This window comes from Canis lupus, chromosome 10 (genome assembly GCF_048164855.1).
Source record: "Canis lupus baileyi chromosome 10, mCanLup2.hap1, whole genome shotgun sequence".
Taxonomy (NCBI): Eukaryota; Metazoa; Chordata; class Mammalia; order Carnivora; family Canidae; genus Canis; species Canis lupus.
Window position 1 is genome coordinate 14,203,874 of NC_132847.1, and position 16,013 is coordinate 14,219,886.

At 43.4% G+C, this 16,013-nt stretch overlaps 1 protein-coding gene across 1 annotated transcript in view; it reads left to right on the plus strand.

Moving 5' to 3' along the window:
- PRDM6 (PR/SET domain 6) overlaps nucleotides 1–13,442 on the plus strand; it is a 102,332-nt gene extending 88,890 nt beyond the window's left edge. Inside the window, exons 7-8 of the mRNA XM_072840771.1 lie at nucleotides 5,312–5,488; nucleotides 12,460–13,442. Coding sequence (XP_072696872.1) covers nucleotides 5,312–5,488; nucleotides 12,460–12,574 — 292 coding nt within the window. The 3' untranslated portion in view covers nucleotides 12,575–13,442. The remainder of the gene's footprint in view (nucleotides 1–5,311; nucleotides 5,489–12,459) is intronic.
- The last annotated feature ends 2,571 nt before the right edge of the window (nucleotides 13,443–16,013 follow it).

Here is a 16,013-nt window from a genome sequence, read left to right on the forward strand (position 1 = left end):
TATATTCGTGAGCTTTTCCATGTGAGAGACCATCAAAAGGTCTCTGCTTTGATATAAAAGAAAAGGATCTGGGGACACCTAGGGTTGCCAGCATTACCATTTTTCATTACTACATTATTTATACTCAATGCAGAAAGAAATTCCAGTTGACCTGGCCAGGTAAAAATTAGCACTAAAGGTAAAAGCACATCCATGAGGGTCCAGAATTATTGTTTCTTATTTTGTTCTGTTAATATTAAACAAACCCATAGTTCTCGTCTTCCTTTTTCCCAAGCTACTGACTTTTTCTCTTCCTGAGTAAATTCAAAGGGAAGAAGATGTTAGGATCTAGATCCACCAAGATTTTTCTTTAGGGACCTCATAAACATGTGGGGTTTTGCGTTAGCTTATGACCTGGGCTAGGACAGCTTAAACCCCTTTTGCTTGAACCAGGAGTTAGAAATCCCTTTTCTCTTCTCTTCTGTTTTTCTGCTGCAGAAACTTTCAACCATCCCACTGGGGGGGCTCCAGAAAGGGGTAAGCAAAGCCTTCACTCTTGGTGGATTATTTTCTTGGATGAACATGTGTTCTTTTTATTTTCTGCAGAAAGTGTCTTTATAATGCTTATCTTTATGTTGTGTCCTTTTCTTTTCTTCTGTTTGATTTTTGCGTGGCACATGTTTGCCTGTTAGCCTCCTGGGTACCTGGTCAGCTGCTCATGTTTGTGTTGTTTTAAGTATCATTGTTTGTGATCGGATATGGTGGCATCAGGGGACAAGGTGACCCTGGAAGGTGCTGTTTGGTGGGAGGAGCCTGGAGATAATCCATCCCGTAATAGTTTCTTTGCAATGTGTCAGTGTTCTTGTGTTTCACCATCCTCATCCACCATCACCCCCCAACGCCCCCTGCCACCTCCCTCCCACCCCGCCCGCGAGTGTGAAACTTCTCTTCTTTCTAGGGCTCCATGTTCTCCAGGTCCTTTGGCTCTGCGCTTTTGCCACTTTCCTGAAATCTTTCCTCCTTCCATAGAGCTGCATTCTTTTCTCACTCCACCCAGCCCCGGCCGTGACCTAAGTAGAGCTCCCTTTGAAGTCTTGGAAGGTTTGCACGTGGGAAGACTTGACGCGGGGCAAGGAGAGAACGTGGACCCCGCCGATCAACTTTTGTCCCGGAGGCTTTCGTTGCCATGAAAGAAAAATCAAAGGATTAATATTTTAAACCAAAGCACACTTAATTTTGTTAAATGTTTCATCCTTTTTCTCTGTGTACACCAAACCAATTACAGACTCAAAGTAAATGAATTGCACATTGCGCCGGCGAGTAATCTTTGGCAGCGCTACTTACTGCCAGTTACAGAGTGCCAGGGGGTGTACGAAACTGTCTCGCCTCTCTCTCTGCTTAAAAATGTACCAACAGTAATAGATGTTAACTGACTCGACCTAGGCCTTTGTCTGTTTTTCAGTTTTTTTGTTTGTTTGTTTGTTTTTTTGTTTTGTTTTGTTTTATTTTTTACTGAGTACTGGGCACCTTCTCATTTTTCATGAAGCCTTGACATATCTGTGTTGGAACTAGTCACACACAGGCTAGGTACATTTTTTTTTTTTTTTGAGGCTAGGTACATTTAAAGCAAAATTAAGTAAAATAGCACATCCCTTTCTCAGCCACCCTAATAACCACATTTCAAGAGCTAAACATGAGCTGTGTGGCTCCTGGCTTCCTTATTGGATAGGATGGATAAAGAACGTCTCCAGCATCGACAACAGTGCTATAGATGCCTCGAGTAGTAAAAGAGCAAGAAGTTTCTCTGGTTTGGAGATGTCCCCTGGTGAGGAATGCTGGTTGCGTTTGTTTGGCAAATAATGGAAATATGGTCTGTATGCGGTGACTTGGGAGAATCAGGGTGCTCTAGAAAGGAGGTTCCAATTTAGCTGGGAATCTGGAAAGAGAGGATCTAAGCACAGAGACTGCTAATGTCAACTCTTCCGAGCTTCTGCTGGTAGGACACATCGGAGGGAAGGGAGGAAGAACTTTGGAGTGGAAACTGATTGTATCTACAAGTTTAGTAAAGTAAGACTTACCTTTTGGCCAGACCCTGACAAGTGAATGAGAATGTTAGTCATCAGAATACAAAGCCTAGCGATGGCAACAAATCCCAAGCCTTCAAAACCCTTAACTCCTGTGGCCACTTGTTCCAAGGAAGATTCCATAGTGGTGATAAGTGTTTTCTAAACCCTACCCTCGGGCTTGGAGATTTCCTTTTGCCTTGAATGTATGCCTTTGTCCTTAGGTGAAACCCAATAAAGCAGTCGGTGTTAACATTCCTTTTGGATCATTTCCTTTTATTCATTTTTTAGGAAATAGTGAAAATCCAGGGAAAGAAGGACTCTTGTCCACTTGCTGTATGACTTTGTACTTTCTCAAGGCTGACTTTCTATAAATTTCTAGGCTGAGAGACAAACTGTTATTATAGTGGCAGCTGGAGTACACACTTCAGTTTAGAATTCTTCATAAAGTCAGCTTCTGCAAAGATGAATGTAACCATGTGGTGTAAAATCTTATCCTTCGAGGTACCTAAGAATGAAAGAATATCAGTTTGTTTCTTGAGAGCAGTTAAAGTAAGGTTTGGGTCTACATTTTGGTGCCAAATTTTCTTGTTGCCTTGATTCTCAACTGTATACTAAGTAAGTTTAAATCGTTCATGTTCTAAGCATGCACACACACGCACACACACACACACACACAGACCATAAAAGACTCTGTGTCCAGGGAACTGGCTGGTACACAAAATAGAAGATGGAGGTCAGATTGTTGTTGCTGTGTCTCATGGGGGGCTACATCTTGGACAGATCCTCCAGCATTGATTATCTGGAAGCAGGAACAGAGCATGATGGGATGCCAGAGAACAGCTAGTTCAGTCTATCCCTCTTAGAACAGCTAGTTCAGTCTATCTCTTCTTAGAGAAGTAAGACAATAATCAGGAAGTCAAGTTGATTTGTCCAAGTCCCACAGCCACCTAATGCTAGTGGCTGAAGCAAGACTCTTCTTTGCTATCTTCCCTTTAGTCTAGACCCTTCCATTCAGTCAAGCTAAATTCCACCAAGTTTTTAAACCTGTGCCTTAGGTCACTGGATACCTAGCAAAGGGGATGTGTGAGGATCCTATTTGCCTGTCCTCAGAATTACCTGGATATGAGAGTTCAAGATAAGCCTCTCTCTATTTATTTCTGCTCTTCTGTGTGCAAATCTTTGCCACCGAGACTATGAACATCAAAAGAATGGATTGACTTCTGACTGTAGAAAATAAATCACCCCAACTTTTGACAGCAGAGTTAGAAAAAAAGAAAAGATTAATTGGCTTTATTTAGTGGCTTATTGTTTATTGTGATAGCTATTAAAAATAGATAACCAGAGGCTAATAACTTTTAATGGTCCCTTCACCATTAGAAAAATCAATTGTCAGGGAATATAGCATATATTAATAAATTATTTTGTTTATTATCTTCCATAACATTTTACAAAGCTCACTCCTGAGAGGATTTCTTCTTGAGGAACACTAAGGTTAACGGTTACTACAAAAAAAAAACAGACTTGGCAGGAGGACATTTGCATTTACGTACAATTTTAATGGCTTTCAAGGCATTATTTAATCATTGCAATCACATGCACATGTAATTTATCAAGATTGATAAACTCCTTACCAAGGACGCTTATATATATTTTTTGAAACTTGTTTGAGAGCAGTTAAATAGATTTCTAAATGTAAGTAATTAAAATTGTATAGTATTGAGTTATTGACCAATCCTGGACTATTAATCAAGCTAAAAAATTCTACAATCAGAGCTCAGTGTGCTGAAGCCTAGTAAAATAATAGTATTTGTGTTCAGTGAGGCAAGTAGCCACAATTAAGCACTTCGCTTGACAAATGAGAGGGTACACTTTATTTTGCACTTAATTGAATCGTTGTACAGGCTCGCTCACCATTGTCTTCTAGCCCTTCGTTTTGGTTTCTGGTCTTTGGTGCTTATGCATTTGTGGGAGGCAGAGCAATTAAGTCTCCCTCTGCCATTGGCTTTCTCAGCGTAGTCAGAAATGTCCAGGCCACAAACCAAGGGCTTTGTGAGCACTGTTCATTCCCTCATGACACATTATTAATTTTCTTAACAAAAATTTTGATAAACAAATTAGAGCGCTGTCAAAAAATGATGTGAAGTAGTTTCTAATGGGGGGAAAACTCCAGGTTTTCTATCACTCACCGGATTCTGCTTAAGTCAGCAGCAGAACTTCGGTGGAGAAGAACAGAATTTTAATCTATTTTATGAAAACCCCAAATTGATTTCCTTCTCATGAGCTGGAAAGAATGTTCTCTGATAATCTTGCTAATTATCAGGTATTTGTCACAACTTCCTTCCATTTGCTCTCACATCACCATCATCCCTTCTGTGAACATAGTGACATCCCGTCATTTCTGTGCTGCTATAAATCATTGTTTGCCACCAAATTAAACTGGGGAGCTGAAGTTTAAGGAAAAAGACCCAGTGGATAGATGTATGTGTGTGTGTGTGTGTGTGTGTGTGTGAGAGTGTGATTGTGTGTGTGTTTGAAGAGTAAGCGCAAGTCAGGATTGCTTTTACAAAGAGACAGATCTGAGTACTCACCTGTGTCAGTCCACACACTCTCAGATGACCCCCAGTTGAGGTCCTGCTTGCAGACCCCAAGGCAAGTGAGCATATCTTTAAACCCGCATGCCGCTTGCTGACTTCTCTGCACAGTTTGCCTCAAGGTAACGTCCACACCCCCTACAGTGACCTTGGCCTTAAGAACTCGTTTCCAACTTGTTACCAATGAGGACCATTTATCCTCAGTTTTCTGAACTGGAAGAGATAGTGACAGATGCTTTTTCCGTACCCAGGAGGATTAGCATGAAGGTGAAAGTGGGTAATTGATGAAGCGCTTTGAAAAGTTTAAAGTGCCACGGAATCAGGAGCAATAGTTATGTATCTCCTCTTGTAACCTGCTTAGCCAGGGCTCCCAGAAGCCTGCTAACATCTGCCTCGGGTGGGGGTAAAACCAGGAAAGTAAGGGTTCTTGAAATGGCAGGGTTAATACCAGAAAGGAATACTCGTCTGGGAACTAATGTGCCTCGGAAGCTCTGTGAATTGTGTTCCCGTGGCAACAAGCACGGGGTCCTCGGGTACCCAACAGCCAGAGCCCGAGATGCCGTTTGCAAAACTGAGGAAGTATCACCAGAAAGTTCTGGCCCTTGCCTCGTGATGCTGATTTGCCCTGATGGACACAGGCCAGGAATGACCAGGCAGTCTCTTTATTTGTTTCAGACCTTATCAGTGCGGTCACTGCTCCCAGTCGTTTTCACAACCATCTGAGCTGCGGAACCACGTGGTTACTCACTCCAGTGATCGGCCTTTCAAGTGTGGCTACTGTGGTCGCGCCTTCGCCGGGGCCACCACCCTCAACAACCACATCCGAACCCACACTGGAGAAAAACCCTTCAAGTAAGTAGAGCCTGACCCTGGAACCTCGTTTCCCCTCAGCCTTTTCTGAGAGCTACCAGATGAGCCGGCACAGTGCTGCTCGGTTCAGCCAGGGGGTGGAGAATGCTGCTTGGGAGCTCAGCGTCCAGGCTACAAGAGAACCTACCTGGTTAGTGATGGGCATTTAGGAAGCGAAGTCAAGAAACCTATATACTGATCCTGGCTGAAGCTGTGCAGCCATGGACACAGAACGATCTTTCTGGATCTGTTTTCTCATCAGTGACATCAGCAAGTAGGAGTAAGTCATTTTAAGATTCTTTCTAGTTCCTGAGAATCTGTGCTTCTAGAATTTAAGCTGGGAGCCCCTACCAGGTGCCACCTTTTGGCCACCAGCAAGCCCATGACCATCAGTGAGGTGACCCCCACGTTTAGGACATATAAATAGTCATCCCTTGGGAAACTTGAATGTTGTAGGATTCTGGTGGACTCTTTCCTCCTCTTTCCTACTGTTAAAGTGGTTTAAATCTGTGATAGCAGCCAATTTGTGGCTTTTATGGTGTGACCTTCTGATCTCAGAATTACTATGTTGTGACCCAAAGCAAAATGAAACACACCCACATAGAGGGCACTTCCCAATTCTTGAGGGTCCAGGGAATGTGGAAAAAGATAGGACTGGACTCCAAGGACTTTGACAAAGTAAGGGCACCTGAACGGGAGATTCTTTCTAGATATACAGTCATGAAAACAGTGGACATCTGATTCATGCAAGGTGGCCTGTTCCTTCACTCATTCATTTATTCATGTGTGTGTCATCCACTCAGCAGATACTTACTGAGCATCTCCTTTTGTACTGGGTACCCAGCAAGGTGCAAAAGATACAAAGGTGAATGAGACCTTGCTCCCCCAGTCTTTGAAGACCACACAGTTTATAGGGAAGCCCAGTTAATAAACTAGTGTTACAACATAGGATGTAAAGTATAAAAGTGAAGAACAGTAAGACATATACATACAGAGCTGCAAGGTAGCACAGAAATGAAGTCATCTGTTCTGTCTGGGAGACGTGATGTTCAAGATGTGTTTTGAAGGATGACTAGGAGTTTTCCAGACATACAAAGGAAAGAGGCATTTCTGGCAGCCCAAGCCACATGTGGAAAGACTTGGGGAGCATGAACCAGTACATGTGACATGATCGGTTGTCTCAAAGCCACTTCCACTGTCTGTGTAATCGACTCTTTTCTCTTCACCCCTCTGCATATCTCTTTACTCATTTACTATTTGGTGTTCCCTGGTTCAGAAGGAAAATTCAAAGATTTGAATTTTTGATTCTACACGTAGATGTGTAGCCTATTTATTTTCTTTAGGACAAGATCAAGCAAGAAGGGAGGTGACTTCAGGTAGTAGGAGATGAATCCTCTTGCTCAGTCTCAGCCTGTGAGTCTTTGTAGAGTCTTACTACCCATGGTTTTCCTCTTGGACCTAGTGGCATGGTACATTGTTGCCCTGGTGCTCGACCTGAGGCTAGGTTTGTCTCAGGGTAACAGTCCTCGGGCCTGGGTCCTGCCTGCCTCGGTGTTTGCCATCAGAGGGAGGAACTCATAAAAGGTTGTCAACTTCACTTACCACCCCAAGAATTAGTTACCTTTGTTTATTATCCTTAACTAGTTTCATCATGGTTTAATCTATGATGTTAATAGTAAAAGGAGTTTTAATTTTTGTCCACGTACATGGGTGCAGCTTGTTCACTGCACAAAAAGCATCTGGCCAAATGGACAGGAAGAGGTCTAAAATAAAGCCTGTGCTACACCAGCCAAGCTGGACCCTCTAGAGCTGTGATAGCCCAAAGGGGCCACTTTTTTCTAATTTGCCTTAAGGGCCAGTGGTTAGCACAGGTACTGGAGTTGCTATTACAGGTGTTTGCATCCTGCACAGTAGACTTTGTCATCACCCTCAGGCCTGACTCTCAGGGGGTTCACAGATTCTACTTCATCACTGCTCTGGAAGTGGAAGAGGACAGTGGCCCAAGTCCCATGCCTTTGAGCAAAAGAGCTTTTCAAAAGCAAAGATGCAGGAGGATTGACGATCCTTCTGGCCCCCTTACATTAGAGAGGGCAGCCCGACAGACACAGTGCCAGGAATCAGATTGATTTTTATCTTGTTGCTGTGTAAATAGATTTTAGTAATTAATTGAAGAGGTTCCAGGGTCAAAATGGGAAATAGATTTCTATTAATGTTAAGGTGTTACTTATGTGTAACCTCGTTGACTCCACTCAATTTTTTTTCTCTAACATCCTATTTTTGTCATGTTTCCAATAGAGTTGCCGTTTTAACTTACTTTTAATTCATCAGATTAATATCTGAGGGGCTTTAATAATTGCATCTTCTTCCTTTCATAAAATGTGTTTTTGTGACCATCACCTAATTTCATCTAGAAAATGAATTAAGGAAAACCAAGAGTTGGTTAAATTAGAGGCTGCGTACACCCTTTGGTTCGTTCTACTTCTACTGTTATTTGGATAGCTACATGCTGTATGTAGGGTAGGGTAGGGTTGTTTGTTTTTTTTTCCTTTTGGTTTATCAAATATATATTCCCAGGGGAGAACTGAGTGTACACCCATTTTAATAGTGTAAGAGTTAAACATCTTCTAGGACATGGAAAGCTAAATCCTTCAGTGTATGCAATCTGATCGTTCAGGATTGAACTATCCCAAGGGAGTTTTGGGAAGCTTCTCACCATAGCTCACAGATCTCCATCCCACGGACATTTGTAAATATTATGAAGATACCCTTTTACAAGCTCATAAAACAAACATTCAAAAAACTTTTGTTGCAGATTAGTCAATAAAACAGATTTCACCGCAACAGTTAATTTTACTACCCCAACTAATGGGCATTGGCTTAAACAATGTTACAAAGAAAGGAAAAGACCTCATAAAAATGTGGAATGCTAAACTGTATGCCTCAGGCAGCTTCCACAGAGATGCCCCAAATGGTCAGCCCCCAAATTGTCCCATCCACCCAGGGCCCAGCAGGCTTTCACAGAATTCTTAGGGGCCTGCCATGATTGGGGAGGGCCCTTGCCAACATCTAAAATCTTAAGATGGGATGTAGGTGTAGGCAGATCAAGATCACTGCCATCCAGAGAAGGCTGGAGAAGATCCGACATTAAGAGATCAGAGTCTCAGTCCAGGCTTTGCCTCACAATCTGATTGGCTGCGGTCCCACAGGAATACTCCACCCCCATGAGGCAGGTAGATCATGGGCCTGTGGGCAGGCAACTTAGCTGTAAAGTTAGAACTTCCAAAGTAAGCACATAGGAAAAATTCCTACCAAAGGGGCATAAGGAAGGCCTTGGCTTTCAGTTTGTACGGTGAGACTGGAAGTGATGGACAGGAAGGAACAAAAGCAAGACATCATTTCATTTAGTGGCAATTGCCAGCTCTTTACTGAAAAGAGGACAGAAAGAAGGAGGGAAGGAAGGAAGGCAATTAATTGGCATATAAAACTTACTCTTTGTAGCAAGGACTCCTTTCTGCTTCTCTTCCTCAATATAATCTCTGAAGATTTCAAGGGGCTGGGGCTGCTCTGCTCTGATGGGTCCATGTGAACTGCTTGATGCCCAGCTTTGGAGCATGGGAAGACCACCAGGTCTTCCCATAGGAGAGGCTCATCTCTTCATGTTTGTTAGAAGCAGGGGAAAATACTCATCAGTATGTTTTTGCCTTAAGTCAAGACAGATTGGCTCACTATTTAAAAAAAAAAAAAAAACAACAACAAAGGATATTCCAAAAAGCATCTGATATTTTAACAAGATTTAGGCAACAGAGCAAAGAAAAACAGCACATCAGTAAATATGCCTCGAGCACATCATATGCATAAGCCCTGTGCAACTGGGTTCAATCCAAGAAGTATTTGGTGACAGGCTGCAGACGCACAAAAAAAAAAACCTTCTTGCGGGTTTTCTCTGTATTGGAACTTGACATCATTTTGGCCTCTCAGTTTCAGGAGGTGATTTTTAGGCTCCCTGTACCTATAATTTACCCAGCCATCACATTAAGTAAGGAATGACTTCAAATCTAAAAGGAAACCATATCTAACTAAGCTACCCCTACTCATATAAACTTGGGGGCTCTCTCTATGCCAGAGTATTCGGGTGACTTATACCTCAGCATTCCTGTGACGTACCCTTCAAGGCTGTGACATCCCCAAGATGAGGAAGACCTGTATGCAAGAGCATTTCTTTGCTCCTGCTCCTTCCCCTCATCCTTTTCTTCTTCTTCTTTTTTTAAATAATAAATTTATTTTTTATTGGTGTTCAATTTGCCAACATACAGAATAACACCCAGTGCTCATGCCGTCAAGTGCCCCCCTCAGTGCCCGTCACCCATTCACGGCCACCCCCCGCCCTCCTCCCCTTCCACCACCCCTAGTTCGTTTCCCAGAGTTGGGAGTCTTCATGTTCTGTCTCCCTTTCTGATATTTCCTACCCATTTCTTCTCCCTTCCCTTTTTTTTCTTCTTATTCTGCTTGCCACTGCATGAAGTGCGGGGTTACAGGTTCCCAGTCACTTGACAGGGTTGGAGCTCAGGGGTCATTCAGTGCCAACCCAGAGGAAATCTAGCTCTGACTTGCAAGAACCCAGGTATTTGCCTGGAGTCTTTCTAAGGAGTTTCATTGAGCTATAAAAATAACTCATAAAGGAAATTTTTCCAAAATTAAAGGCAATGAGCATAAAATGGAGGCTCTTCCTTCATTTAAACAGATATTTTTTTCTGTCTAGCTCTCTTCGCCTCGTTGTTTGGTAAGGAAGCAACCCCCATAGATACACATACCTGCACTTGTTTCCATTCTGCCTTGGAGCAGATGGCACTGGCGATGATATTTGGGTGAGGGTCCAGACAGACCAGACTTGGTGGATTTCCTTATTTTGGGAGTGTGAGCCCGTTAGGCACACTGCTTGAGAGAAACAGAGATCTGAAGATCTCTGTCCCGTCAGGATATTTAATGATCACATAGAGACATACACTTTGCCTTATGCGAAGGATGAAACTTCCTACCTACTAATTTTTCATATTCTAATACCCAAGATTTTGAGAAGTGTGGAAATGTGACACGGGTAAAAGGGCTTTCTTCCTAATTGTTCCAACAGTTCTCTTTGAAATTGATTCTAAAGCTTCAGAGGTTTTTTTATTTTTTTAAAGGAATATAATAATTTGAAAGTTTGTCAGCAGTGAAAGGTAGTATATTTTGACACACCGATCTGGTAACTAATCAGTTTTCTAATAAACAATCAGCCGTTCGCTAACATGTCATCAGCACCTCAGGAGCTCTGGAGAGAGGATGAGCTGCCCGTGGACGTTAATGAATACACCAAAAATCATTAGCTGATCAATACTTCTGAGTTATTTTCATTGAGCTGATAGGTCTGATACATTAAAGCTGACATTATACATTTGTCAAGATCACAGTGCAGTTTTTAACAGTAAAACAGGCCGCTAAAAATATTCCCAGGAAGACAATCAAAGAAACACAACTTCTTCACCCTGACACATTCAGCTGGCACAGGCGCTCTGAAAAATCCAAGCATGGTAGTCAAGTCCCCAGCCTCCCAACATTAAAAAAAAATACACAAGAACCCCCAAAGTGGATGGATGCATTCTGGTCTTTTTAAGGTAATTATCTCTGTGGCAAGGCACTTTGTGTGATGTACTTTAAAAAAGTAGAGAGAAGAGAGGACTGTCCACCAGATGATGTGGCGCACAATGGAGCAGTGAGGACTTTGTCTGGAGAGCTCTAGCACAACCCAGTAGCACAGAGACCTGAGACCAAAGGTTGCTTCATTTGAAAGAGAGACAAGTCTGTGCAGCGCTCCTGAGTATCTTTTCCTTCAAAGGATTGAGGAGAAGGCATTGAGGGGATGGCTGTGGTGGCCTCTCTCCCTAGTGCGTGCTTGGCTAGTGCTGCACACAGCCCAGACATGCAGAATCGTGTCATGGAAGTCACCGTCTGTGCCACTTGCTGCTACAGTTTGCCTGTGTGCATAATTGTAGACAACCAGAATCACAGCCACCCCAGAAAAACTAGAAGCCACCATTGGATGTGTGCATGTGTGTACACGAGTTAGTTTTTTTTTTGTAGATTGAGTCCCCATCGAGCTAGTAAGTGTGTTGCATGGGAAGTGGGTCGAGCTCACGGTCTCTAGGTTACAATCCTTGTTTTTTTTTTTTTTTTTTTTTTTTTAAGTGAAAGACAAAAGATGTTCTTGAAGCAGGATGCCAGTTTTCTCCTCATCAGACACACTGACCCTTAATTATGGCATACAGGTACATTCTTTACTGTACCTTCCAGAAGGGATGAACTTCTAGAGCCAAATATGTGTTAACTGTGAATTTTTCTGTCTGCCACCCCACTCTGCAAACACTCCTTTGGCTCTGTGTTTTGGTCACGCTGTCATACTTTTGCACAAAGGCAGCCTCCCGCACCCACCCACACCGCCCCCCAGTCCCGCAGACTGATGGACTGCTTCCTGAAGATTCCACATTCGGAGGTGGTGGCTCTTAGGCCGCTGTGCTGAGGGGAGGAGAATGCTCAATTCTAAATTAGCAGCAGGTGAAATTCTATTTGTCATCAATTTCTCTTTGGGGTTACGGAGCAGGAAACTGCAGACAAGCTGCTGCTTTGATGGCTCACTCCTAAAAATCTCTTTTTGTTCTTTATCTATTTGAACTGACAGTGATCAGAGCTGCAGCAGGACAGGACTCTCTGGAGAAATCACCTTCCCCCTGCCTATTGACAGATCCCTCTGTTCCGCATCAGACGGGCTTTGTCCCATTCCAGGCATCCAGGCCTTGGAAGGAGCCACCAATTAAACCTCTTGAGCTGGTAAAATCTGAAGCCACTTTGGAGTGTCTGTTCTCATTAGGCAGGATGAGAGGAAGCCCATCACCCTGCAGGCCCTGCTCCCCGGTCTCAATTTTCTCTCTTGCCTCCACCAGGTGCGAGAGGTGTGAGAGGAGCTTCACGCAGGCCACGCAGCTGAGCCGGCACCAGCGGATGCCCAATGAGTGCAAGCCAATAACCGAGAGCCCAGAATCAATTGAAGTGGATTAACTGATTGACTGGTTGGAATTAAACTGCAAGGAAAGTCATGATTAAATGTCATGGACACTTAAGCAAAACCAAAGATTTCCTCTGAGTAACTTTCAATCAGTCCCAGAAAACCAAAAGCAGTAATAAAATAAGTAAGATGTTCAGAGATATTGATCCTGGCGTGGAAGTCAGACCAGGAAAGAGATTATTTATTTATGACTAGGGATGAGACTTGTTTCGGTGGACAGTGAACCCGGGACGGCGCCCCATTTCCCGTCCCACTGCGTATTTGCTTTGTTTCTAAAAAGCTTTTTTAAACTGTTATTTAATACCAAAGGGAGGAATCCTGTGGGTTCTACGGCCCACACTTGTGACTAAGAACTCACAGGGACTTCTTTCTCGTTGCACCTTTTTTTAGTAGCATGATTCAAGGATACCCATTGTACAGACCACCCCCACCTCCACCCCACTCCCTGCCACTTGGGTGCGTGTGGCCTGTCACGGCTGCCCCACCAGGACCACAGGACCAGAAGCCAGAGCCTCCGGCCGGGTCAACATCCCTCGAGGACCCTGAGGGGGGTCTGTTTCTGTGTTTTCCTATGCACTTTCTACGTCACTTCTTCCATCCACCACCCTGGTCTTGATGCAGAAGAGCCTGGAAGAGGCAGGAAACGAGGTTCAGTTTCAAAATTCAAGGAAGAGAAGTGGGGGACCTCACTTTGGCCTCTCAACATCTCAAAAACATTGAAAATGTACAGAGCTTCATAATGCAGTATATTGTTCCAAAGTGGCTAGTTGAGAAGATTTTGTTTTCAGTAACATTTTAGCTTAAAAAAAAAAACAAAAACAAAAAATAAAGTTCTTCGGTATGAAGGTGACATAGAAGGTATGAGGCTTCAAGGAATTTTTTCGTTGTGTCCCTGGAGGTGTTGAATATGCGAGCAGAAAGGGTGCCCTGCCCCACTGTCAGTGCCCTGGTTCTGGCCCTTTGCTCTTCTGTCCTCCTGTAGGTGAAGCCCAGGACACCCCTTTGCCTTCCCCTGAGTGTCAGGGGAGCATTTCTGCAGGAATAAGTGACAGTAGCCCAGACCAGGAAACAGTGTGAGAGGAGGAGCCCCGGAGGGGGCTATAATAGAACAGACTGAGCAAGAAATCACTCCCTTGTATCAATTGGACTTACTTTTTCCTGTCCTCTGGCCCTTGACAGGGCTCTTCTTTCATCACCAATCTACTGAAAGAGGAAGGATGGAGTCCCTAATTTCAGTGTTCTTTGATTGAGTGCAAGGAGAGCGGGTGAACGTCAGCTAGCCTGCTAGCAGTTCAACAGCGGTGCCTGGTCATGTCCCATAAAATGATCCGTGACCCAGGAGGAACTGGTGGCTTCTGTGCTCTTGTCCATTAGCTGCCAGCATCATGGCAGGGACCCGGTCTACCTTGTAGATGTCTTGATCACCTGATAGCGTAACACAGTTCCTTTAAAGGAACTCCTAGTCTTTCAGCCCTCCCATGGTCTTCCCTTAACACATAGACAAGACACAGGACTGGCTACTGGAAGCAGGGGTACTTGGTGGTTCACTTGAGTTGGTCCTCATGGCTTTGGCTCTCAGAAAAATTCTTCCTTCCCTTTATAATTTTGCTTTCCTGTCCCTGAGCTCCCACCTGCTACATTTCAGGTGAGGTAAAACGGGGCCTCATTGATTGTGTTTGTAATTCATTTATATATATACTGTTAAAAAAAAAACTGAATCAAGTAAATTTGTAGATCTGATTGGTTTTATTAAAGGATTCATGGGTTGGGCCACATCCTATCTGGCAAGCAGAGAGATGCTCCCCAGAGTTGGATTAAGTAGGAGGTTTTCATAGGAAGGAGGGTAGGGCAAGGAAGGTGTCAGCAAAAGAAAAGGAAGGATTCTTTTAGGCCAGGACATCATCTTTTTTATGGGGGGGCAGGGAACTGGCAGGATTTTTATCATGCAGGGGTTACCTCCCTAGTGCCAGTCAGGAAATTCCAGATTGACTCTTAAAAGGTTATGTTCATGGGACAGTTTGAAACTGTAGTTAAAGTCTTGGTTGCCTCTTGTAGGGGGCAAGTGACTCCATTTTGGGCTTGTTGTTTATCTTTTTTCATAATATGTTTATATTTCAAAATAATCTCTAAGATTGTGAGCTCCAAAGAGGAACTTGAACAGTCCTGACCCCCGAAGTCCACAAAGCCTAGAATGTTCCCTGCCTCCATTCTTTTTGGGCTCTTGGTCACAGAACTCATAAGCACTCTGTGCTCCTCTGTAACTGCTGCTGATTGAAAATATTCCATGTAGTACGTAGGAATGTCTTCCATTTTATAGTTACTTTTCTTAAATGGTAGAGACATGTGCCAACAATGTGTGCCATTGGGAGGGGTGGAAAGAACATGGAGCCATATGAACTGGAAACCTGTAAGAAAATAGCAGGTTGGCCGTACAGAGGAGCAGGTGGTTTCATTTATTAAGGCTGAACCATTTGCTTGTACATTTTGAACATGATAGTAAGGGACTCACCTGTATGTTCCTAACGCTTTCTTCAGTGAGAAGGATCAGTTCTGCCATTGGCCACATTTCAGTATTAGATGTGAGTGCACTCTCTGTTCCCGGGAGCTCCACATGCAAGAATGAGAGGACTTCACTCCTCCCTTGATGTCTGCCTTGGGAAGTTTCTTTCTTTTTTTTTTTTTTTTTAAAGATTTTATTTATTTATTCATGAGAGAGAGAGAGAGAAAGAGAGAGGCAGAGACACAGGCAGAGGGAGAAGCAGGCTCCATGCAGGGAGCCTGATGTGGGACTTGATCCTGGGACTCCAGGATCATGCCCTGAGCCGAAGGCAGACGCGCAACCACTGAGCCACTCAGGTGTCCCGAGAAGTTTCCATAACAGTGTTCTGTGTCACTCTTCATGGTTTTGCCAGCTGACCCCCAAGTTCTACTTAGTATGGTGGTAGCCTTTCTTTTCTTTTTTTCTTTTCTTTTCCTTTCTTTTTTTTCTTTTCTTGTCTTTTTTCTTTCTTTCTTTCTTTTTTTTTTTTTTTTTTTTTGGTGGTAGCCTTTCTAAACCAGAAAGTTCTTCTTGCTTTCTTCTCTGTTTAAGTTCAGCTTCCCCTCTAATTAGTAAGGGAAGCTTTTGGCATGTATTTTCTACCAAACTTGGTCCGAAATATTTTCTCTTTAACAAATAGAAAACTGGGGGCATGCCTTCTGGTCACGTTGCTGAGCCATTACCTATTTCTAGCAGACTGACATAGGCTGGCTGGCTGTCCATAAGACAGGCCTCCACCTGTAAATTGACTTGTAGCCCTGATGCAGGTCCTGACTTCGTGTGGGTCCCAAAGCCTTTTAGTTGAAGTATGTGCTGCAGAAGGGGTTTCTCCTTAAAATCGTCCAACTATTCCTTTACTCTTTTTATTTTAAATTGACAGGTACTCAGCGCAG